Source organism: Bos grunniens, chromosome 20, assembly GCF_055505025.1.
Source record: "Bos grunniens cultivar Pamir isolate PY7600 chromosome 20, Bosgru_T2T1.0, whole genome shotgun sequence".
In the NCBI taxonomy this organism is placed as follows: domain Eukaryota; kingdom Metazoa; phylum Chordata; class Mammalia; order Artiodactyla; family Bovidae; genus Bos; species Bos grunniens.
In genome coordinates, this window is record NC_141184.1 from 15,488,488 (window position 1) to 15,507,721 (window position 19,234).

The window sequence follows — 19,234 nt, forward strand, 5'->3', positions numbered from 1 at the left end:
GAGATAAACGCGCGTGGTCCCAACAAGTTCTAAAGAAGCAGTCCCCACTGAGTGTAGAGAGCTGGGAGGTTGTGAACAAGGAATTCTGCAGAAAACACCACGGATGATTAAGTGCATGTAATAAAGGAGAGGAAATGACTCAGAGATGACACCATCCATGCCCGGCTGGATACTGCAGGCCCTGGGGAATCTCCATCGATCAAGGCCAATCACTGTAACTCCATTCCCTCTGCAGGTAATAGGGTGGTTGGTCATGGCAAAGAGTCAGGATTCCAGCCAAAGAGACTTAAAGTCAAGCATGCTGAGGGCTTCTGGGGAGATGTGCATGCGGTGTGTGGGTGGGTGGGGTGCGCACACACACACAAGACCAAGCAGAGTGTCCCCCTGACTGCAGATGACAAATACCTGGGAAGCCACACCTTTCTTGAGATCAGAAAGCAAAAGCCAAGATAATCAGAGAAGCGCCAGTGGGAGTGGCTGAACCCACAGCCCTGACCCCGCCCTGCCCTGCTGCCTGAGATGATAAAGGCCCACGCAGGTGACACCAATTTGAGTCGCCTTTTCTGTCATCGGCAACCAGAACCTCCCTAGTGTGGGGCTGCACGTTCGACTCTGCATCTCTGGTACCAGCCAAGCCCGGGAGCTGGCTCACAGGAGGCATTTAGCAGGAAGGAGTAGCAGAAAGTAAGAGAAAGTTGCAGGAAGAAAATTTAAATAATTCTTGATATTTAAAAATACATATACCATCTCCCTAGCAGTTAAATTTTGTTAAAACAAAACTGAAAGTGACAACTTCTCTAGTTACAACATATGAAACAGAAATATTGTTTTACATGGTCCCCAAACCCATTTCTGTATCTTCCAGCACACAGAGGGGGCTGGTAGGTCAACCTCCCTTGTATGAAGGACAGTGATCAGTAACCAGGAATGAACATGGCCAACTGAACAAGAGAGAAGCTAAACTGAGCCAGAGGGGTGTATGTTATTTCCACGTCCGGTGGCTAAACCCCCTCAAGGTCCTCTGGGCTTCCTATCTTACCAGCCTGGCATCTGGGTGCCCTCGGGATGGCAAATCTCCAGAACAAATGATGGGTACAGCAAAGCCAGGGGTCTCACCTTCCCATACGGGGCTGTGAAAGTTGCTCAGTCGCGTCTGACTCTTTGCAACCCCGTGGACCATACAGTCCATGGAATTCTCCAGGCAAGCCCCTGTTACAGCAATCAGCACAGCAATGAACCTACCGTGATGAACACGGTAACCATATAGCCATGGAGAAGAGGCTCTTCGAGGTGGAGGGCAAAGACTCATCAAGGAGAAGAAAACCCAAAACTTGCACTGTCCTTCACCAGCCTAGGATACTGATCCATCTCTAGGTGTCAGCCCATATCATTTCTCACTGTAGCAAATTTTTTTCAAGCATCTTCTGTAAGTACATCTCTTTTAAAAAATTTGGGGTATAGCTGCTTCACAATGCTGTGGGAGCAAAGTGAATCAGTTATGTGTATACACACCCACTCCCTCTTGGCCATCCATCTCACTCCCACCCCGCCCCATCCCTTTAGGTCATCACAGAGCACTGAGCTGAGCTCCCCGTGCTACAAGAAGGTTCCCACTAGCTGTCTGTTTTACACATGGCAGTGCACACACGTCAATCCCAATCCATCCCCACCTCGAAAAATGGGATAGGTTCCCTGGTGGCACTAGTGGCAAAGAACCCGCCTGCCAATGCAGGAGACACAAGAGATGGGGGTTCAGCTCCTGGGTCGGGGAGATCCCATGGAGGAGGGCATGGCAACCCACTCCAGTATTCTTGCCTGGGGAATCCCATGGACAGAGGAGCCTGGTGAGCTACAGTCCATGGGGTCCCAAAGAATTGGACACGACTGATGTGACCTAACACAGCACAGAACCTATTTAGGCACATCATTGATCCGTAAAGTAAAACTTAAAAACAAAGAAGGAACTCAGATTTGCGCAACAGTAATTCTCAAATTTGGCTGTACATGAGAACTACCTGCTGTGTTCCTAATTTGAACCTGTAAGGATAGAACTTAATCAGTAATTTTTTTTCTTTTTTTTTTTTTTTAACAAATTTCCAGGTGATTTTACTAAGAAGTCAAGGCTGGGAACAACTATTCTCAAAAGCCCTTTCACATAATTCAGATTAGGACTGCACCAGATTACAAAGGGGACATATACAGCGGGCTGGGGAAGTGTGCCATGAACAAGGCAAAGAATAAATATAAATGACTCACAAATGGTCAAAACTCAGAAATATGCCAGATGTCCCCAGATATTAGCATCAAGGTACCAGGACTCACTTCTGTCTAATCCTCCTCTTCCTCCTCGCCTCCCCACCCCTGCCTGTGACTGTGCTGTGTGCTGAGTCGCTTTAGTTGTGTCTGACTCTTTGTTATCCTATGGACCATAGCCTACCAGACTCCTCTGTTCTTGGGGTTCTCCAGTCAAGAATACTGGAATGGGTTGCCATGCCCTCCTCCAGGGGATCTTCCCAACCCAGGGATCGAACTAGCATCTCTTAGGTCTCCTGCATTGGCAGGCGGGGTCTTTACCGCTAGCACCACCTGGGAAGCCCATTCCCCATTTACCAAGGGTCACAAAACACCATCTTTGAAGCAATGGACAAAGAGCATCTCTGCAGAAACTTCTTCCCTCCTGAAGTATCCATGGGGCCATGATGCAGCAGGCTGCACTAAGGGCGGGGAAGACAGTCTGGAGACAAACAGCTGTGGACGGTATTTACGACCCAGCAGCAGCAGGAGATAAAGAGCCACAAATTATGGCTAATGCTGTCAAGTATGAACCTCAGGAGACAGGAGGAGTCATAATTTAGGTGGAGAGTAAAGGTTCAGCAAAGACCTTTCCTGGGAAATGACATTTGGACTGAAATGCAGAGACATGCACAAAAGTGAGCTGGGGGAAACCTGAAGGATGAGGAGGGGAGGGTTTGGAGCCTTAGCAGAGGGGGAGATGCCTGCAGAGTCAGTGGAGAAGGGAAGGAGGGCTGGGGTCCTACCGAGAGGCCACTGTTTTCCAGGCAAGTATGGGACTGGTTCTTTTCCATATGAGAGAGGGGGAGAGGCTGGTGATGGACTTTCATGGCTAATGGGTTAGTCAATCCATCACACTATGGAATGAATCCTCCATAAAATCCAAAAGGATGGGTTTGGAGAGGTTCTGGGCTGGGGCACACATGGAGGTGGAGAGTGGCTCCCCAGAGGGGCGGGAACTCCTCCCACTTCCCCACACCCTACTGTATATCCCCGCTTCCATCCGCTGTTCCTGAGTTACACACATCCCTCTATAATACAGTGACTCCCCGCCTCCACGAAACTTCAAAGGGGCAAACGTGCCCCTGTTTGCCAGCTGCTGAACTGTACCACTGTAGTCCTCAAAGTACTGTATACATTCATGTGTTTTCTGTGTGGTTTTTCATGTATTATTTGTGTGAAAAGTATTATAAACCTATTACAGGACAGTACTACATAGCTGATTGTGTGAGTTGGGTTTGGGTGTGTGTGTGTGCGCGTGCTCACCAGGCAGTGCTAGGGGTCAAGAATCTGCCTGCCAATGCAGGAGACATAAGGGATGCAGTTTTGATCCCTGGGTCAGGAAGATCCCCTGGGAAATGGGCTTGGCAACTCACTCCAGTATTCTTGCCTGGAGAATCCTGAGGACAGAGGAGCCTGGAGGGTTACAGTCCACAGGGTTGCAAAGCTGGACACAAGTGAAGCGCCTTAGCGTGCGTGCCCACATTATTATTCCTGATGGCATTAGTTGCATACCTAGGCTAACTCTGTTGGACTTAAATTGGACTTAACGAACGTGCTCTTGGAACAGAACTCACTCCTACATAAAGGACTTACTGTAACTGATAATCGAGTAACTAAAAGGTTTCAGTTTTGTGAGCTGCTCTAGAAAAACAATGTTTTTGCTCTAGCAAATTAATCAAACCCAAGGAGGGGGTCATTGGAAGCTCCAACCTAGAGCTGCTGGGTCAGAAGCACAGGTGACCACATGACCAGCACCTGACATGGAGAGGAAGGCAGTCTCGGAGGACCAAGCTGTTAACCTGTGGGATCTGATGCTGTTTGGTGGCGGATAGTGACAGAAATGGGTTACTTACTTGGGGAACTTGATAACACATGCTATGCGACAGACAGCATCTATATTATAGCATTCTAAGGATATAATAACTAAGTATATTCTGCTTTGCTTACTGCACCACAGAACTGAAGCCAAAATAAATGTTAGACTCATAAACTATCATACCTATAAAATCTAGATTAACAAGACTACCTTAACCCCCTGGTTAATGTTGCTTTGCTAAAACTGAAGCTCTCTTTGAACCGTGACTGCCCACTGCTTCCCCATGAGCCTGGCAGCCTCTTTGACCACAGGCGCTGTGATGAGTCATGTATTCCACCTTAGCTCCTGTATTCCAGCCCGGATAAAACAGTCACTCGCACAGAAATCACACTTAATTCCCCTTCACTGACAGCGAACACATCACTGACATATCCAGTCCTGCATTTGTCTCATTAGCCCCTGACGATTACAGCCCTAACCCCTGGCGCCAACGTGACCACAAACACAAACTCAGGCTTCAGAGAAAACACGCACGGCCAGATAAGTCAAAATGAGTTGATGCTGTTAAAGAAAAAAAAAACCTTATAAACAATGAAAATTTAAAAAAGGGAACGAAAAATAACTACGGCACTGATATGGGGCCTGGGAGACCATATTAGAAGTTCTGAGAACTTTTTGTAGGCAGAATGGAAAGTTTCAAGAATAGTTTTTAAGCAGAAGGATGTCATGATCAGGTTCAAGGTTCTAACCAATCACTCGGTGTGGAGAATGGATTGAGGATGGATGGATGGAGAGACATGAGAAAGGAAGTTGGGGAATGAGCGCAGAGGATAAGGAGAGGGGGAGCAAAGGGGAAAGCCAGAGGTCCCCAGAGGAGGGAGGGGATGGCTGGGGTCCTGGTCTGGGTGCTCGGTGACAGGGAGGTGGGGGAATGAATCGGGAGTGTCCAGGGAGTTTCCCAGCCAGTGTGATGACCTAGATGCTGCTAACACAGCTGGGCATCTTTGTCAATAATCACTTAACTGTATATATGAGATCGGTACAGTTGACCAAAGGTAATCTGACCTTCATGTTGTGGGTGGGGTGACTCACAGAGCCAAGATTAATGTTCTGATCTCCAGCTTGAGACCTTGCTAAGAACAAGAAGCATGATAGGAGGAACATGATTTTCTGAGAGAAAATTAGGGTGAACTGAGGAGGGGTCACCCTTGAGATGCCCAGAAGGGACCAGGTGATGCCCTGGGGGCAGTGGACACATGGGTGGGACACAGAGAAGTTGGCAGGGGAGCCCTGAAGTCTGGGGAGGCAGGGAGATGCACAGAAGGAAAGGCAGGCTGGCAGAAGCTGAGGAACATGAGCCAAGAGAACGAGGAAGAGTCCAGAATGGTGGGGGAGCTTGGAGGAGGGCGGGGCAGTGTGTGGAAGAGGCTGCGGAGCCAAAGACGATCTTTTATCTTTTCTTATTTCAAAAATACAGAAAATAAGTAAGTGTGTTAGTCGCTCAGTCATGCCTCTTTGCGAACCCATGGACTGTAGCCTGCCAGGTTCCTCCGTCCATGGGATTCCCCAGGCAAGAATACTGGAGTGGGTTGCCATTCCCTTCTCTCCAGGGAATCTTCCTGACCCAGGGATCGAGCCCGGGTCTCCTGCATTGCAGGCAGATTATTTACCGTCTGAGTCACCAGACAAAAAAGTTCAAGTATCCTGTAAAAGATACTAGAAATTGTTGGGTAATAAAGCCAATGGTCCGGTAGAAAAGGAGAGATCCAAGAACCAGGGACAGGGAGGCTCAAAGGTGGAGAAGTCCCCAGGAAATCAGGGAGGAGGGATCAAAAAACACCTGAAGGAAAGCGCCTCTGCTGTGAACAGGGCCCTTTATCCATCTGCAGTCTCCCCTCCAGCGCACCTGTCGGCCAACTGCGGCCTCCATATCTGCCCTTCTATTTTTATAAATAAAGTTTTATTGGAACACAGCCTGGCATTTCACACGTGCTCTGTCTGCAAGCACTTCCACACTCTAAGGGCAGAGTAGAGTAGTGGTAACAGAAATGATCAGGCTCACTGAGCCAAAAATATGTCCTCTTCAGAGAAAATATAACTCTCTACAGTCTATCTCTCGGAGAAGGTGATGGCACCCCACTCCAGTACTCTTGCCTGGAAAATCCCATGGACGGAGGAGCCTGGTAGGCTGCAGTCCATGGGGTCACGAAGAGTTGGACAGGACTGAGCGACTTCATTTTCACTTTTCACTTCCATGCACTGGAGAAGGAAATAGCAACCCACTCCAGTGTTCTTGCCTGGAGAATCCCGGGGACGGGGGAGCCTGATGGGCTACCGTCTATGGGGTCGCACAGAGTCGGACACGACTGAAGTGACTTAGCAGCAGCAGCAGCAGAGTCTATCTCTAGATGTTGAAGCTGAAACTCCAATACTTTGGCCACCTGATGTGAAGAGCTGACTCATTTGAAAAGACCCTGATGCTGGGAAAGATTGAGGGCAGGAGGAGAAGGGGACGACAGAGGATGAGATAGTTGGGTGGCATCACCGACTCAATGGACATGGGTTTGGGTAGACTCCAGCAGTTGGTGATGGACAGGGAGGCCTGGTGTGCTGCAGTTCATGGGGTAGCAAAGAGTCGGACATGACTGAGCGACTGAACTGAACTGAGAGGCTACCTCTGCGGACACCTGACAACCATTCTCCATCCCGTGAATCAAACTGTCCTGATTCGTGTGATTTTCTCGGAACACACACGGATCACTCCACTGCTGACTAAGAAGACTTTGGACACTTCTCTACTGCCTAGAAGATACAGTCGGCAGGTCTTAGCAAGCAGGACAGAGCCCTTAAGGTGGGACCCTGCAGCAGGAAGTAGGACTCTGCTCTGAAACTAACACAAGGAGACAAAAGTTCACAGTCTCCTTGGCAAGCCACTCCACAGCTCCCAGCCTCAGCTTCCCCACCACGTCTTGTCTTTCTCAATGAACAGCCATGCACCGTCTTTGCCTTTCCAACCAAGCCTGGTTCCTACATGTCCTTATTAGCAAATTCCACACTTTACAGGCATGCTTTCCATTTGCTGATCCTTGTTCTTCCAGGACTTCCCTGGTGGCTCAGCTGGTAAAGAATCTGCCTGCAACGTGGGAGACCTGGGTTCGATCCCTGGGTTGGGAAGATTCCCTGGAGAAGGGAAAGGCTACCCACTCCAGTATTCTGGCCTGGAGAATTCCATGGACTGTACAGTCCAAGGGGTCGCAAAGAGTCGGACACAACTGAGCGACTTGCGCTTGTTCTTCCAATTTTTTCAAATGCTTCTGGGCCCTTCCCCCCCTCTGCGCCTGCTGTGTTCCCACAGACTCTTGGGCTCATAGCCACACAGCCCTTCCTCTGTGATATATTTTCTCAGTTCCTTCTTGAGCATCTACCGTCATCTTCCCTGAGCAACCACGTACACATTTCTCAGACAGCAATGGCAGGCTGCACTGAAATTACATGTTTATGTCAGTTTCTTCCCATCAGAGCATAAGTTCGTAAAGGGAAGTGGTTGGCTACTTTTGTTTTTTTAATCCTAAAAGCCTAACAAGGTAACCTTCCATATGAAACGAGCTCAAGGCATGTCCCATGCCTTATTCCGGTTAGTGACTTTTTAATCCAGGATGCAAGCTTTGTTCACTATTCCAATTCAAAGATTTCTAAATATACCACTAGAATAAAAAAAAAAAAAAAAAAAAGACTGAGAACCCAAGTACTATTCCCGAATATAAAAGACATGTTGTTGTTGTGTAGTCGCTAAGTTGTGTCTGGCTCTTTTGCAACCCCATGGTCTGTAGCAGGCCAGGCTCCTCTGTCCATGGGATTTTCTAGGCAAGAACACTGGAGTGGGCTGCCATTTCCTTCCCCGGGGGTTATTTCTGACTCAGGGATCGAACCCACATCTCCTGCATTATAGATTTCTTCTTCTGTTAAGAAGAAATCACTACTATTTTGAAAAAAAAAACAAAAACAAAAAAAACTTTTCGCAAAGCAAGCAGAGGTCCTAAAGCAACAGCTGCTCCGCCCATCCATCCTTTGATTGACGGATGTTGGATGCTGACCCCTCTATCAGGCACTGTCCTGGGCGCTGGGTTGCACAGATGAATTAACCACAGGACTTGACATTAAAAGGTCATATATCCAGAAAAGACCATAAAAGACTAAACAGACTAAACTCTGCTTGCCCCAAACTGAAGTTAACCTGAAATGTACTAGACCAACCAAGATCAAATGCAGACTCTGTTAGATTAAAAAGCTCATGGAGATTTAAATACATATTTTAGAAATTATAATAGTGTAAGCATTGGCTTAAATGTACATAATCAAGTAAAATAAAACTAGAGCTTAAGGGAGGTTCAGTTCAGTTTAGTCGCTCAGTCGTGTCTGCCTCTTTGTGACCCCATGAACTGCAGCACGCCAGGCCTCCCTGTCCATCACCAACTCCCAGAGCCCACCCAAACCCATGTCCATTGAGTCGGTGATGCCATCCAACCATCTTATCCTCTGTCATCCCCTTCTGCTCCTGCCCTCAATCTTCCCCAGCATCAAAGTCTTTTCCAATGAGTCAGCTCTTTGCATTAAGGGAGGTAAACTCTTGAAAGTGAAACAAACAATAAAGGCCTGGACTAGAATCCTGGAGACTGGAAGTAACAGAGGCCCATAAAGTGAGAGAAAAAATGATCTATGAGGTCCCTGCCTAAAACCAAATAGGCCTATTTTCTTAGTTTCCTAGGTAATTAGCCTGAAAGTTTTCAAAGTAGTAACATGTTGTAGCCACCAGGGGGCAGATCATGCCCAAGGAAATCTAAATGGGCTACTGTGCCCTACAGTTTTTATTTTTATACTCAATTTTCTCTTAATTCCCACAGCCCCAAGTCCCATTTAAAAAAAAAAAAAATCCTGCTGGAGTGGTCTATTAAAAACCAAAACACATTTTAATGAGAAATCTATTCTTAAAAATGCCGTTTCCTGATTTAATTTGAATACTCTTCACATCAGAATTACACAATGAGAGCTTTCTGTTTGGGGTCCCCTCTCCCTCCCGGCTACCCCCGACTTTATTTTTAAATACCATAGTCTTTGGCAGGAACATGCTAACCCCTTTCCGTTTTTATTACACATACATATATATGCACAATGATCTCATCTGATTTTTCACTTTCTTCCCTAACTGCTCTGTCTAGCAAGTGATATATGAGTCATGCCCTCACTTTTTCCACTGAAAGTAATAAACACAGGCAATTATCAATGGCAAATATTTAGGTACCTAAGTGTGGAAACCAGCTTGATCTTCTTTAACTCTCTGTTAACCTTCTCAAATTATATTCTGCTAATCTTATTATATTCTGTATGCTGAAACAGTGATCTTAAATTCTAACTTCTAAACTTCACTTTCAACTTTTGTGAAACCATATCAAAGAGCCCACAAATACTGCTTCAATCAGAAGGCAAGTCAATTCATTGGGAAAGTGACTCTTAAATGCTCTGTGTTTATACCAAGTGTTAGATTCATTTTTTATTAACTGCAAGTTACAAGGATTCATATTTACTTAACTGGATTAATGGACAGTCCCTCTATCCAAGTTGTTTCCACAACCTGGTGAGTGAGCATCCTTAAGGTAAGAAAAGAGAATATATCTGCCCAGGTGTTTCCCTTTCCTTAAAGAAAGTAACTGATGGAGGAAGCAGGGAGAGAAAAGATGAAGGAGAAATGCATTGTTCTACCCTCCACATTCACATAATTCTGATTTATCGCAAATGAAGGATCCATGAACAAGAGTAACGGGTAAACCACTGCCAAGAACAGCAACACAGTCCCCTACATGGCACTTGCAGAGCATGTGCATCAAAGGGCTGCTGGAAGGTTTCAATGAGCTGATGCACGGGAAGTTCTTGGCACAGTGTTCAAACCCTTTGGAAATGCTGGTCATTATCTATCACCCATCTTCCATCAGGTACCATGTGGGACAATGTACCTGCGCGTGCTCAGCTGTATCAGACTCCTCGTGACGCCACGGACCCATCAGGCTCCTCTGTCCATGGAATTGTCCAGGCAAGAATACTGGAGTGGGTTGCCATTTCCTCCTCCAGGGGATCTTCCTGACCCAGGGACTGAACCACGTCTCCTGCAACTCCTGCACTGGCAGGCGGATTCTTTGCCACTGAGCCACCTGGGAAGCTGGGACGGTGGGCAACAGTGTGAGGACCTCCCAAATGGCCTCCTTTCTCTCTCCTGGAGCTTCGAGCAGGACTCTCCTCCGGTACATCTGCTCCTGACTCCCTCCCCAAAAGAGCAGCAGTGGTTTCCTGGACAGGTGAACTGGGTGGGTGGAAGGGCTGGTCAGCTCCTCACCATCTGGGGACTGGTTTTGACAGTGATCACGGCCACCAGTGACCTGCCTGAACCCTGAGCAGGGTGTCTGTCTGTCTGCAATTTGGGGCTGGGAGTCTAAAGCTGACACATGGCTCTCCGCCTGTCTCCTGAGCCTCACTTCCACTGGATCAGAAATCAGGGAGTAGGGTCCTGATATGATGTCCTCTCTAATTCCAAACACCTTTTCTTCTCCCCTTGAAATAATTATTTTGCCACAAGTTGGGAAAGAAGATCTTGACCTCTGTGTTTGATGGCTTTCCAGTCCCATCAGCAGTTTAGTGATTCAGTCGGGTCTTGGCAACAGCTGAGCTCCATGAACGAGTGCCTGGGCGAAGTGCTTGGATATTCCAGGGCACTCAGCATGTCTGCTCTGGATCTCATCCAGCAGTGTTCTGATCACCACTAAGACACATGTGAGTGTGTGTGAGAGTGTGTGGACTGTAGCCTGCCAGGCTCCTCTGTCCACGGGATTCTCCAGGCAAGAATACTGGAGCAGGCAGCCATTTCCTTCTCTAGAACATGATCCCAATATAAACAATATAAGCCAACAGGGTGTCACTAGAAATTAGGTGATAAGGGAAATTTGAATTATTATTCGATAAAAATTACGTATCTTCAAAGTAATACACTCTATGATTTTTTTAGGTAGTTCCTAGTAGTAAGTGTTTTGAGAGTGAGGCATCTGGTAGTTTATTTTAATAAATGAGTAAAACTTGGCTAAAATAGATGGCACGTCCCTCACCTCTCCCCAAAATTAATGGAAATCATTATGCCTTTCTATCATTCCCTCAACATATAACAGAGTAAGTCCCTCTTCTGTGGCTAATTCAAAGCTCAACTTTAGGAACATCCAATTATTAAATTCCTTAAAAATCCTTAAATTTGGGAGATTCTAGGGTAATCTGATACTGGCAAAAACCAAAACCTTGCTCGAACAAGCAAGCATTCTAACGAGCACTCTAGAATACAGAAAACATTTTAAATTTGGAAGTACTAGGCAATGCTTCCATAAGTCAACAGAAGGACGATGCCTGATCATTGGAACAAACCAAAGAATAACTAAGGTAAATAAAACAAAGACCCGAAATGGAGAAATCACTGAGGACAAGAGCCAGCAAACACGGTACATCCTGCTTTTTTATCAAGTCCTCCGTTTCTTTCCGAAGCTGTAGTCGTTGGGCTATTCAAAACGGAGAACTCTGTCTGGGGAATCTGGGGGTTGACGTGCGCGGAGGCGGGCTCTGTGTTTGGGGGCCGGCTGGTTACCTGATGAGCACGCACTGGTTGTCGTGGCGCTTCCACAGGCAGCGGTAGCACTCGTTGGCGATGGCGAAGACGTGGGGGGGCAGCTCACCCAGGTGGCACCTGCTGTAGCGATCCACGGCATCCCTCGAGTACAGGCCCGAGATGGTCTTGTAGGGGTTCACGGAGGCGATGATGGAGCCGATGTAGGTCTGTGGGGACAGGGGGTGAGAAGACAGGAACTTGGGTTACAGGTGGCACTCGGGGAGGAGGAGGGGGCACCTGGGTATGGGATCTCACCCCCACCTACCCTGGGGTGGAGACAGAAGCAGCTCAAGGAGGCTCCACACTAAGAGGGGAGGAGATGACGCCTCTCACTGGGGCCACTGTCTGAGCCTAAACAGAATCCACCGAGTGCATGTTAAAGGGACCAGGGACTCCTGAGCCCCCACTCACACACTTTTATCTGTACTTCTGGGGACAAGTCTTGTCCAAAGGAATGAAGCCACTTCAAAGAGGGCTGCAAGTAAACAAGAGAAAGACAATGGGGACACATCAAAGCCCAGATCCCTCATTCTCTGGGGACCTCCTGACCCCATCAGGTGGCTGTTAGGAAAGGCGGGATTAAAGCAATAAGAGAGGGCAGGGGCAGAGGGGACAGGGAGGGTGACTGCTTAGGGGGCTTCTATTCAGGATGGTGAGAAAGTTCTGGAGGTAGATAGTGGTTATGGTTGCACAACACAGCAATGGTATTTAGTGCACTGCACTGCACGCTTAAAAAGAGTCAAAAAGCTAACTTTTATGCTACAAATCTTTGACTTAAGAAGTAACAAGAACATTTTACTTGTGGAAGCACTCGCTATTCTTCCAGTAATCTCAAACACCTCCTGAAATGCCATGTAACTTACCTGGAAAAAAGCTGACTGGCAATCTTCCCTTTTCTGGAACCAAATCCAGGCCAGAAATTAAAGCAAAATCTTCAGAAGAGCAAAACAGAGGCTACAGAGTTATCAAAGCATCATGCTTCATGCCTCCTCCACGTGGACACACACTAACTCATCTGTCCTTCTTTAAGAAAGGCTAATGAAGCTGGGTTGCTGGTTCCCAGGCTCAGACACAAGTGGAACAGCAGATGAGAAGGGCGGGCGCTAAGGTCCTGCAGCCTCCACCACTCATCTGCCTGCTTCCACGGTGTGTTCATGGAGCCCTGGGCTTGACAGCATGCTATGGGCTCTGTCCCCTCCTCCAATTCATGTACTGAAGCCCTGACTTCCAGCACCCCTGAATGCAACTCTATCTGTAGACAGGACCTTTTAGAGATGATTAAATTAAAATGAGGCTGTTCAGGTGGGCCCTAAACTTGTCATTGCATGTGCTAAGTCACTTTAGCGATGTCTGACTCTGTGCGACCCTGTGGACTACAGCTCTCCAGGCACTTCTGTCCATGGGATTCTCCAGGCAAGAAAACTGGAGTGGGTTGTCACACCCCCCTCCAGTTATATTCCACACTCAGGGATTGAACCCACATCTTCATCTCCTCCATTGGTTGTTTAGTTGCTCAGTTGTGTCCAACTCTTTTCGACCCGCAGAGTTGGACTGCAGCCCGCCGGGCCTCCCTGTCCATCACCAACTCCTGGAACTTCCTCAAACTCATATCCATAGAGTCAGTGATGCCATCCAACCATCTCATCCTCTGTCATCCCCTTCTTCTCCTGCCCTCAATCTTTCCCAGCATCAGGGTCTTTCCCAAGGAGTCAGTTCTTCACATCAGGTGGCCAAAGACTGGAGCTTCAGCTTCAGCATCAGTCCTTCCAATGAATATTCAGGATTGATCTCCTTTAGGATTGACTGGTTTGATCTCCTTGCAGTCCAAGGGACTCTCAAGAGTCTTCACCAACACCACAGTTCAAAAGCATCAAATCTTCAGTGCTCAGCTTTCTTTATGATGCAACTCTCACATCCATACATGACTACTAGAAAACCAGAGCTTTGACTAGATGGACCTTTGTTGGAAAGTAATGTCTCTGCTTTTTAATACACTGTCTAGGTTGGTCATAGCTTTTCTTCCAAGGAGCAAGCGTCTTTTAATTTCATGGCTGCAGTCACCATCTGCAGTGATTTTGGAGTCCAAAAAAATAAAGTCTGCCACTGTTTCCACTGTTTCCCCATCTATTTGCCATGAAGTGATAGATGCAGAAACAATGGAAACAGTGAGAGACTTTATTTTTTGGGCTCCAAAATCACTGCAGTCACCATCTGCAGCCTGCATTGGTAGTCAAGTTCTTTACCACTAGGGCCACCGGGGAAGCCCAAACTTGTCACTGTATGAAGAGAAAACCTGGATACACAAGGAAACACGGGGAGGTGTATGCACAGATAGACCACGTGAGGACCCAGCAAGAAGGTGGCCATTTTCAAGCCCAGGCAGGAGCCCCCAGGAGAAACCAGCCCTGCTGATACCCTGACCTCAAACGCTGAGCTTCCAGAACTGTGAGAAAATAACTGTCCTGTTGTTTCAGCCAGCCAGTCCGTGGTCCTTTGTTATGGCAGTCAGAACAGACTAATATAGAGGGCCTGAGACTTTGAAAGCACTCCCAGTATTCCTAGGAGATTCACGGTATTATTGCACCTATTTTTCAGATGAGCAAACTAAGGTAGAGTGATAAAATTTTGCATTTGGTCATACAGTCAGTAAGGGGCAGAGGTGAGATGTGAATGCAGGCCACCTAAAACCCAGAACCTTCTCTTCACATTCGCCGGCAGGGGGTGGTAACACAGCAGAGTTCAAGAAAAGCAAGAAACATAGACAGAAAGCTCAAACATCCTGAGTGCATCTGTACCATATTATAGCAATTTGTAATCATCTATATTTACAGTGACTTCCAGGAACATCAAGCAAAATATCCTGTGTCCCGTGTAACTGCTTTCAAATGTAAGATGGTCGAGAGCATGCTTTGGAAACATTTTAAACCAAAACAAGGTTGAAAAGGTCAAAGAGTTATTACTGTTTGCCCCAACAGTTCCGCTCCTAGGTATGTACCCCCACAGAATTAAAAACAGGTACTCCCAACAAAAATACAGCAGCATCGTACACAAGAACCTAAAGGTAGAAACAACCCAATGTCCACCATCAGATAGATGGGTAAACAGATGCAGTGCAACCATACTGCAGAGTGTTATTCAGCCATGCTAAGGAAGAAGTACTGATACAGGCTTCTTGGAGATGAACCTTGAACACGTGATGCTAGGTGACAGAAGTCAGACCAACACTGGAGGTGTTACATGGGCAGAAGGGAGGGTGCAGGCCAGAAGGACTGAGAGCTGACTGCTTTGCAGGCGCAGGGCTTCCAGTGGGGCGATGAGAACATTTTGGTGCTGGTTGTACAACACTGGATGTACTAAATGCCACTGAATTTACCTTCAAGTGGTCAGCTTTCTGTTACATACATTTCGCTTCCATTAAAAAACAATGAAAAGATGCAGAGCTTTCAGGAGTGAATTTTCAGGTCTTCGGAAACCTGCACTCTCTAGAGGGCCCCCGTTTCCCCATCAGAGCATCAGGGGAAGGATGGGCCGGAAAGAAGAGTGCATGCAGCCTTTTCCCCTGGGGAAGGAAAGTGCCCTACTTCTACAGGCGAGCAGAGAATCACATGGCCCCCTGGGGGATGCCAGAACCCTTCCATCAATGCCTGGAACACAGGTGCTGGCAGCTTCTTTTATTACAATTGCAGAGACGAGGGAGGCAGGCAGGTAGGTGATGCTTGAGGCTCTGGGAGTCTGTCTGGCTCCTTCCTCTTGTAGGTCTAAAATGTCAAGCTTGTTTCTACCCTTTGGTAGCTGTCTACATTATTATTATTTTTATTCAGTGAAATACCAAGACTTCATTTTTCGGTGAATGAATGTTCACAGAACATTTAGAACATTTACAATGTTTCCCCCTCCCCACTTTGGCAGAACGCAAGACAATCAGTGAAGATCCTCTTTATACAGATAGGTAGGCATGCTGCCAATCCCCTGTCTCAGCTACAAGTAAAAGAGAAAAGCCACAGTCAGGGCATCAGTTTGATTATTAAATGAATATTAGAAAAGTAACCCATCATTAACATATCTGAAAAGAGAATAAGATGCCCAAATTGTGAAAATTTTGGCACTCCTGTTGATATCCAAGAGATGCAGGTGCAGTCCCTCCGTCAGGAAGATCCCCTGGAGGAGGAAATGGCAACCCACTCCAGTATTCTTGCCTGGGAAATCCCATGGACAGAGGAGCCTGGTGGGGTACAGTCCAAGGGGTCACAAAGAGCCAGATATAACTGAGCATGCACTGCCTGCATGCCTCCCGTTCATAGCAGAATAGCAAGGTGGTTATAAAATTCTGAGATGAGTTTTTTAAATATTGATTTATATATGAAAAAACATCATAAGCTTTTAATACAAGCTTTCTTTTGAAAGTGATGACTTTGGTCAAAACCTCATAGGCGTGCTCCCTTTTCCCAGTTGGGGAGCCAGCCCCCTAGAATCACTTAAGAAAAAGAATCTGCCTTCCAATGCAGGGGTCAGGGGTTCAATCCCTGGTCAGAGAACTAAGATTCCCCCTGCTGCAGAGCAACTGAGTCCACATGCCACAACTAGAGAGTCCATGCACCACATGGAAAGATCCTGTGTGCCACGACTGAGACCTGACACGGCCTAAATAAATAAGGAAAATTAAAAACAAACAAAAAAAAAGTCACTTATCCTGACACAGATGACGTGGATTCTGTATGGGGGCAGGAGACCCACAGGACATTAAGTTTGTTAGTAAAGGTGAAGACAGAACATCCAGAACATCTGAGGCCTCGTTTTGTTTCTGAGTAATTCATGGCACTTGGCCCAGTGAAGCAAGGTTAAGGTCTTTCAGAAAGATAATGAGGTCCATGGTGTGGCCATTACAGATGACACACCCGTGCCTCCCACCCAACCCCCAGAGACTCTAGGGGCAGGAAGTGGGGCTCTCCGAACAGCAGGTGGTCAGCACTAAGGCAGCCCCTAGGATGGAAGAATCATGCCAGTGGTGGTTATGCCCATGACCCACTAACATTACCTTACCTTCCCCAGTTGAGCCTGGTCCCCAACACACAGTTAGAGCTGGTCCATGAGCTCACACCCAGCTAGTGTCTCTGGCTCAAAAATCATTCCAACACGTCTGAAGACTGTCCCACTCTTGAATACTTTGTCTTACAGATTTTGTGGATGCCAATAAATTCAACCAATGGACTCCCCTGTGCCAACAGTGGGGGAGAGAAAACCAGTCTAAATTTGAGCCCAAATTCAATCATCTGAATCTCTCCCCACTTCCAAAAGAAAAAGAAAAGGAAAGCATATGTGAAATGTGTGTTTGGCTGGTATGGAGAAAGAACCCAGTTTTTCACTGCTGTTTTTTAAGACTGTGGGAAACCATGCCTCGTGGAAAGTTCAAAATGCCTCTTACTGTAAGCACATCCACTTAGTTCCAGAAGTAGGTTAGGCTTTTATAACATGAAAGCACACGTTTTACAGTTTCACCTCCTCACTAATGACCTGAGTCATTTCTCAGCAGGCCTGACACCAGATTTCAAATGACAATTAGGTCTACATGTTTGCAAAACACCTTGACTCACGTTTCAGAACCACGGGGCACAGAGCACAACTGACCTACGCAGACATGCTGCGACATAACCTTGACCTATGGGCAGCCCAGAGGCCACGGTTCAGAGGAACAGAGCTGCCTCTGCTGACAGAGGAAGGAAGAGAGCCAGCGAGCAAGGGCAGGACCCTGGATCCTGATTGGGGGGTGCTTTCCCACAGGTCTGCGGTGACTCCCCCGTTCCCCACTCACCCACACGCATATAGGACGGGAATCGTCCCACTCTCCAGCTTCACGGTCCGTAGCCACTGTCTCCATGTGCTGGCCACGCCCCACTTTCAATTAACTCTTCAATCAACCCTCTCTTTCTCCATCCACACCATCCTGACCACACTTGCTCAATTATCCCCAAGAGTCTCCTTCCTCACTCATTTCCCACTCAAGTCTTGTGTGTTCAATCCTAGCTGTACCCTTGACAAATGAACACCTGAAGACAGACACTCCCCTGCATAAAACTCCTTCATAGCTCCCACAGTCTTCAGGGTCAACCCACAGAATATTCGAGAAAAGAGTCTGAGCACCTCCAGAAAGGTGACTGAACACCCACATCCTAACGAATTTTTCTCCTAACAGTCACAGAAGTGGGGGCAGCTTCAGTTACTTTCTCATTTTCATTGTTTGCGCCCATACTGGTGCCAAATGATACTTTTGGACCCTCCCTCCCCCAGCAAAGGAAGGTGTAAATCAACATGGCAACCAAAGTCATAGTTCCTAACGGTTTCTTCACATTAGATGAAGTGGTTGAGGTCCATCCGCAAAAGTAAGTACAGCCAGGGCACCTTTATCTTTTCTCCCACTACCTGAACATGCCACCTTGCATGGATTATTTTGTCACCAAAACAAAGGCTGCATGGATAAGAGATCTGTTGGATAACAAGGGAAGTTTGACACGGGAGTAAACATGGAGACTGAGTGGAGTGGGGAAGAGAACAGCCTCGTTGTTAGTTAAGTGTCAAGGGATGCCAGAGATGCAATGTGGTAAGAAGTCACAAGAGCGGTGAGAAAACATGTGTTCCATGCTTGTGCCATGGACCACTCTCTTGCTGTTCAGTCGCGAAGTCGTGTCTAACTCTTTGCTATAGTCGTAGCCCACCAGACTCCTCTGTCCATGGGATTTCCCAGGCAAGAATACTGGAGTGGGTTGTCAATTCCTTCTCCAGGGGATCTTCCTGAACCAGGGATTGGAACTGCATCTCCTGCATTGACAGCTGGATCCTTTACCACTGAGCCACCTGGGAAGCCCAATAACATCATAGCTGTGCTTATTCGTATTTTTGTGTTTATTAGTGAGTTATAGTCATTAAATGCTACAGTCTGAATTTGAATGCTGGTTCCACTGGTTCAAGTTACTTAAATTCTTGGTGCTTCAGTTTCCTCAAGTAAAGCAAGGATAACAACATTAGTAGCTGGTAGAATTAAATGGATTGACACCTATGAATTTAAAAACCTACTACAGTGAAAGCTGAATGCCTGAGTGAAGAGCCTGTGTTTCCATGCTCACTCTATAAAAAGGCAATTGCTGTCATTGCTCCAAAAACGGTCATGAACGCCGTGCACTTTGGGACTCAGGGTACATGCAGCTCTCAAACACCAGGTGGGGCCATGTGCTGCTTCCCTCACACCGGATTCCGAATTTCATGAGAATAAATCGCCTGGTCATTTTAACAGCTTTTCCGAAATAGAAAGTATATTCTATTTTGGAGCACATAAAATTTTTTTTCTAGTCAGAGGAGTTCCACATAACTCACTGAAAAAATACATTTCCTTGCCCATTTTAATAATCGGGAACAGCTGCAGTGCCTATTGCTATAAA

General features: G+C 46.9%; 1 protein-coding gene across 6 annotated transcripts in view; it reads right to left on the reverse strand.

Moving 5' to 3' along the window:
- MYO10 (myosin X) overlaps positions 1 to 19,234 on the reverse strand; it is a 260,576-nt gene that overhangs the window by 115,146 nt on the left and 126,196 nt on the right. For all 6 annotated transcript variants that reach the window (XM_086362496.1, XM_086362497.1, XM_086362494.1 and 3 more), the window contains one exon: positions 11,784 to 11,971. In XM_086362496.1, coding sequence (XP_086218622.1) covers positions 11,784 to 11,971 — 188 coding nt within the window. The remainder of the gene's footprint in view (positions 1 to 11,783; positions 11,972 to 19,234) is intronic.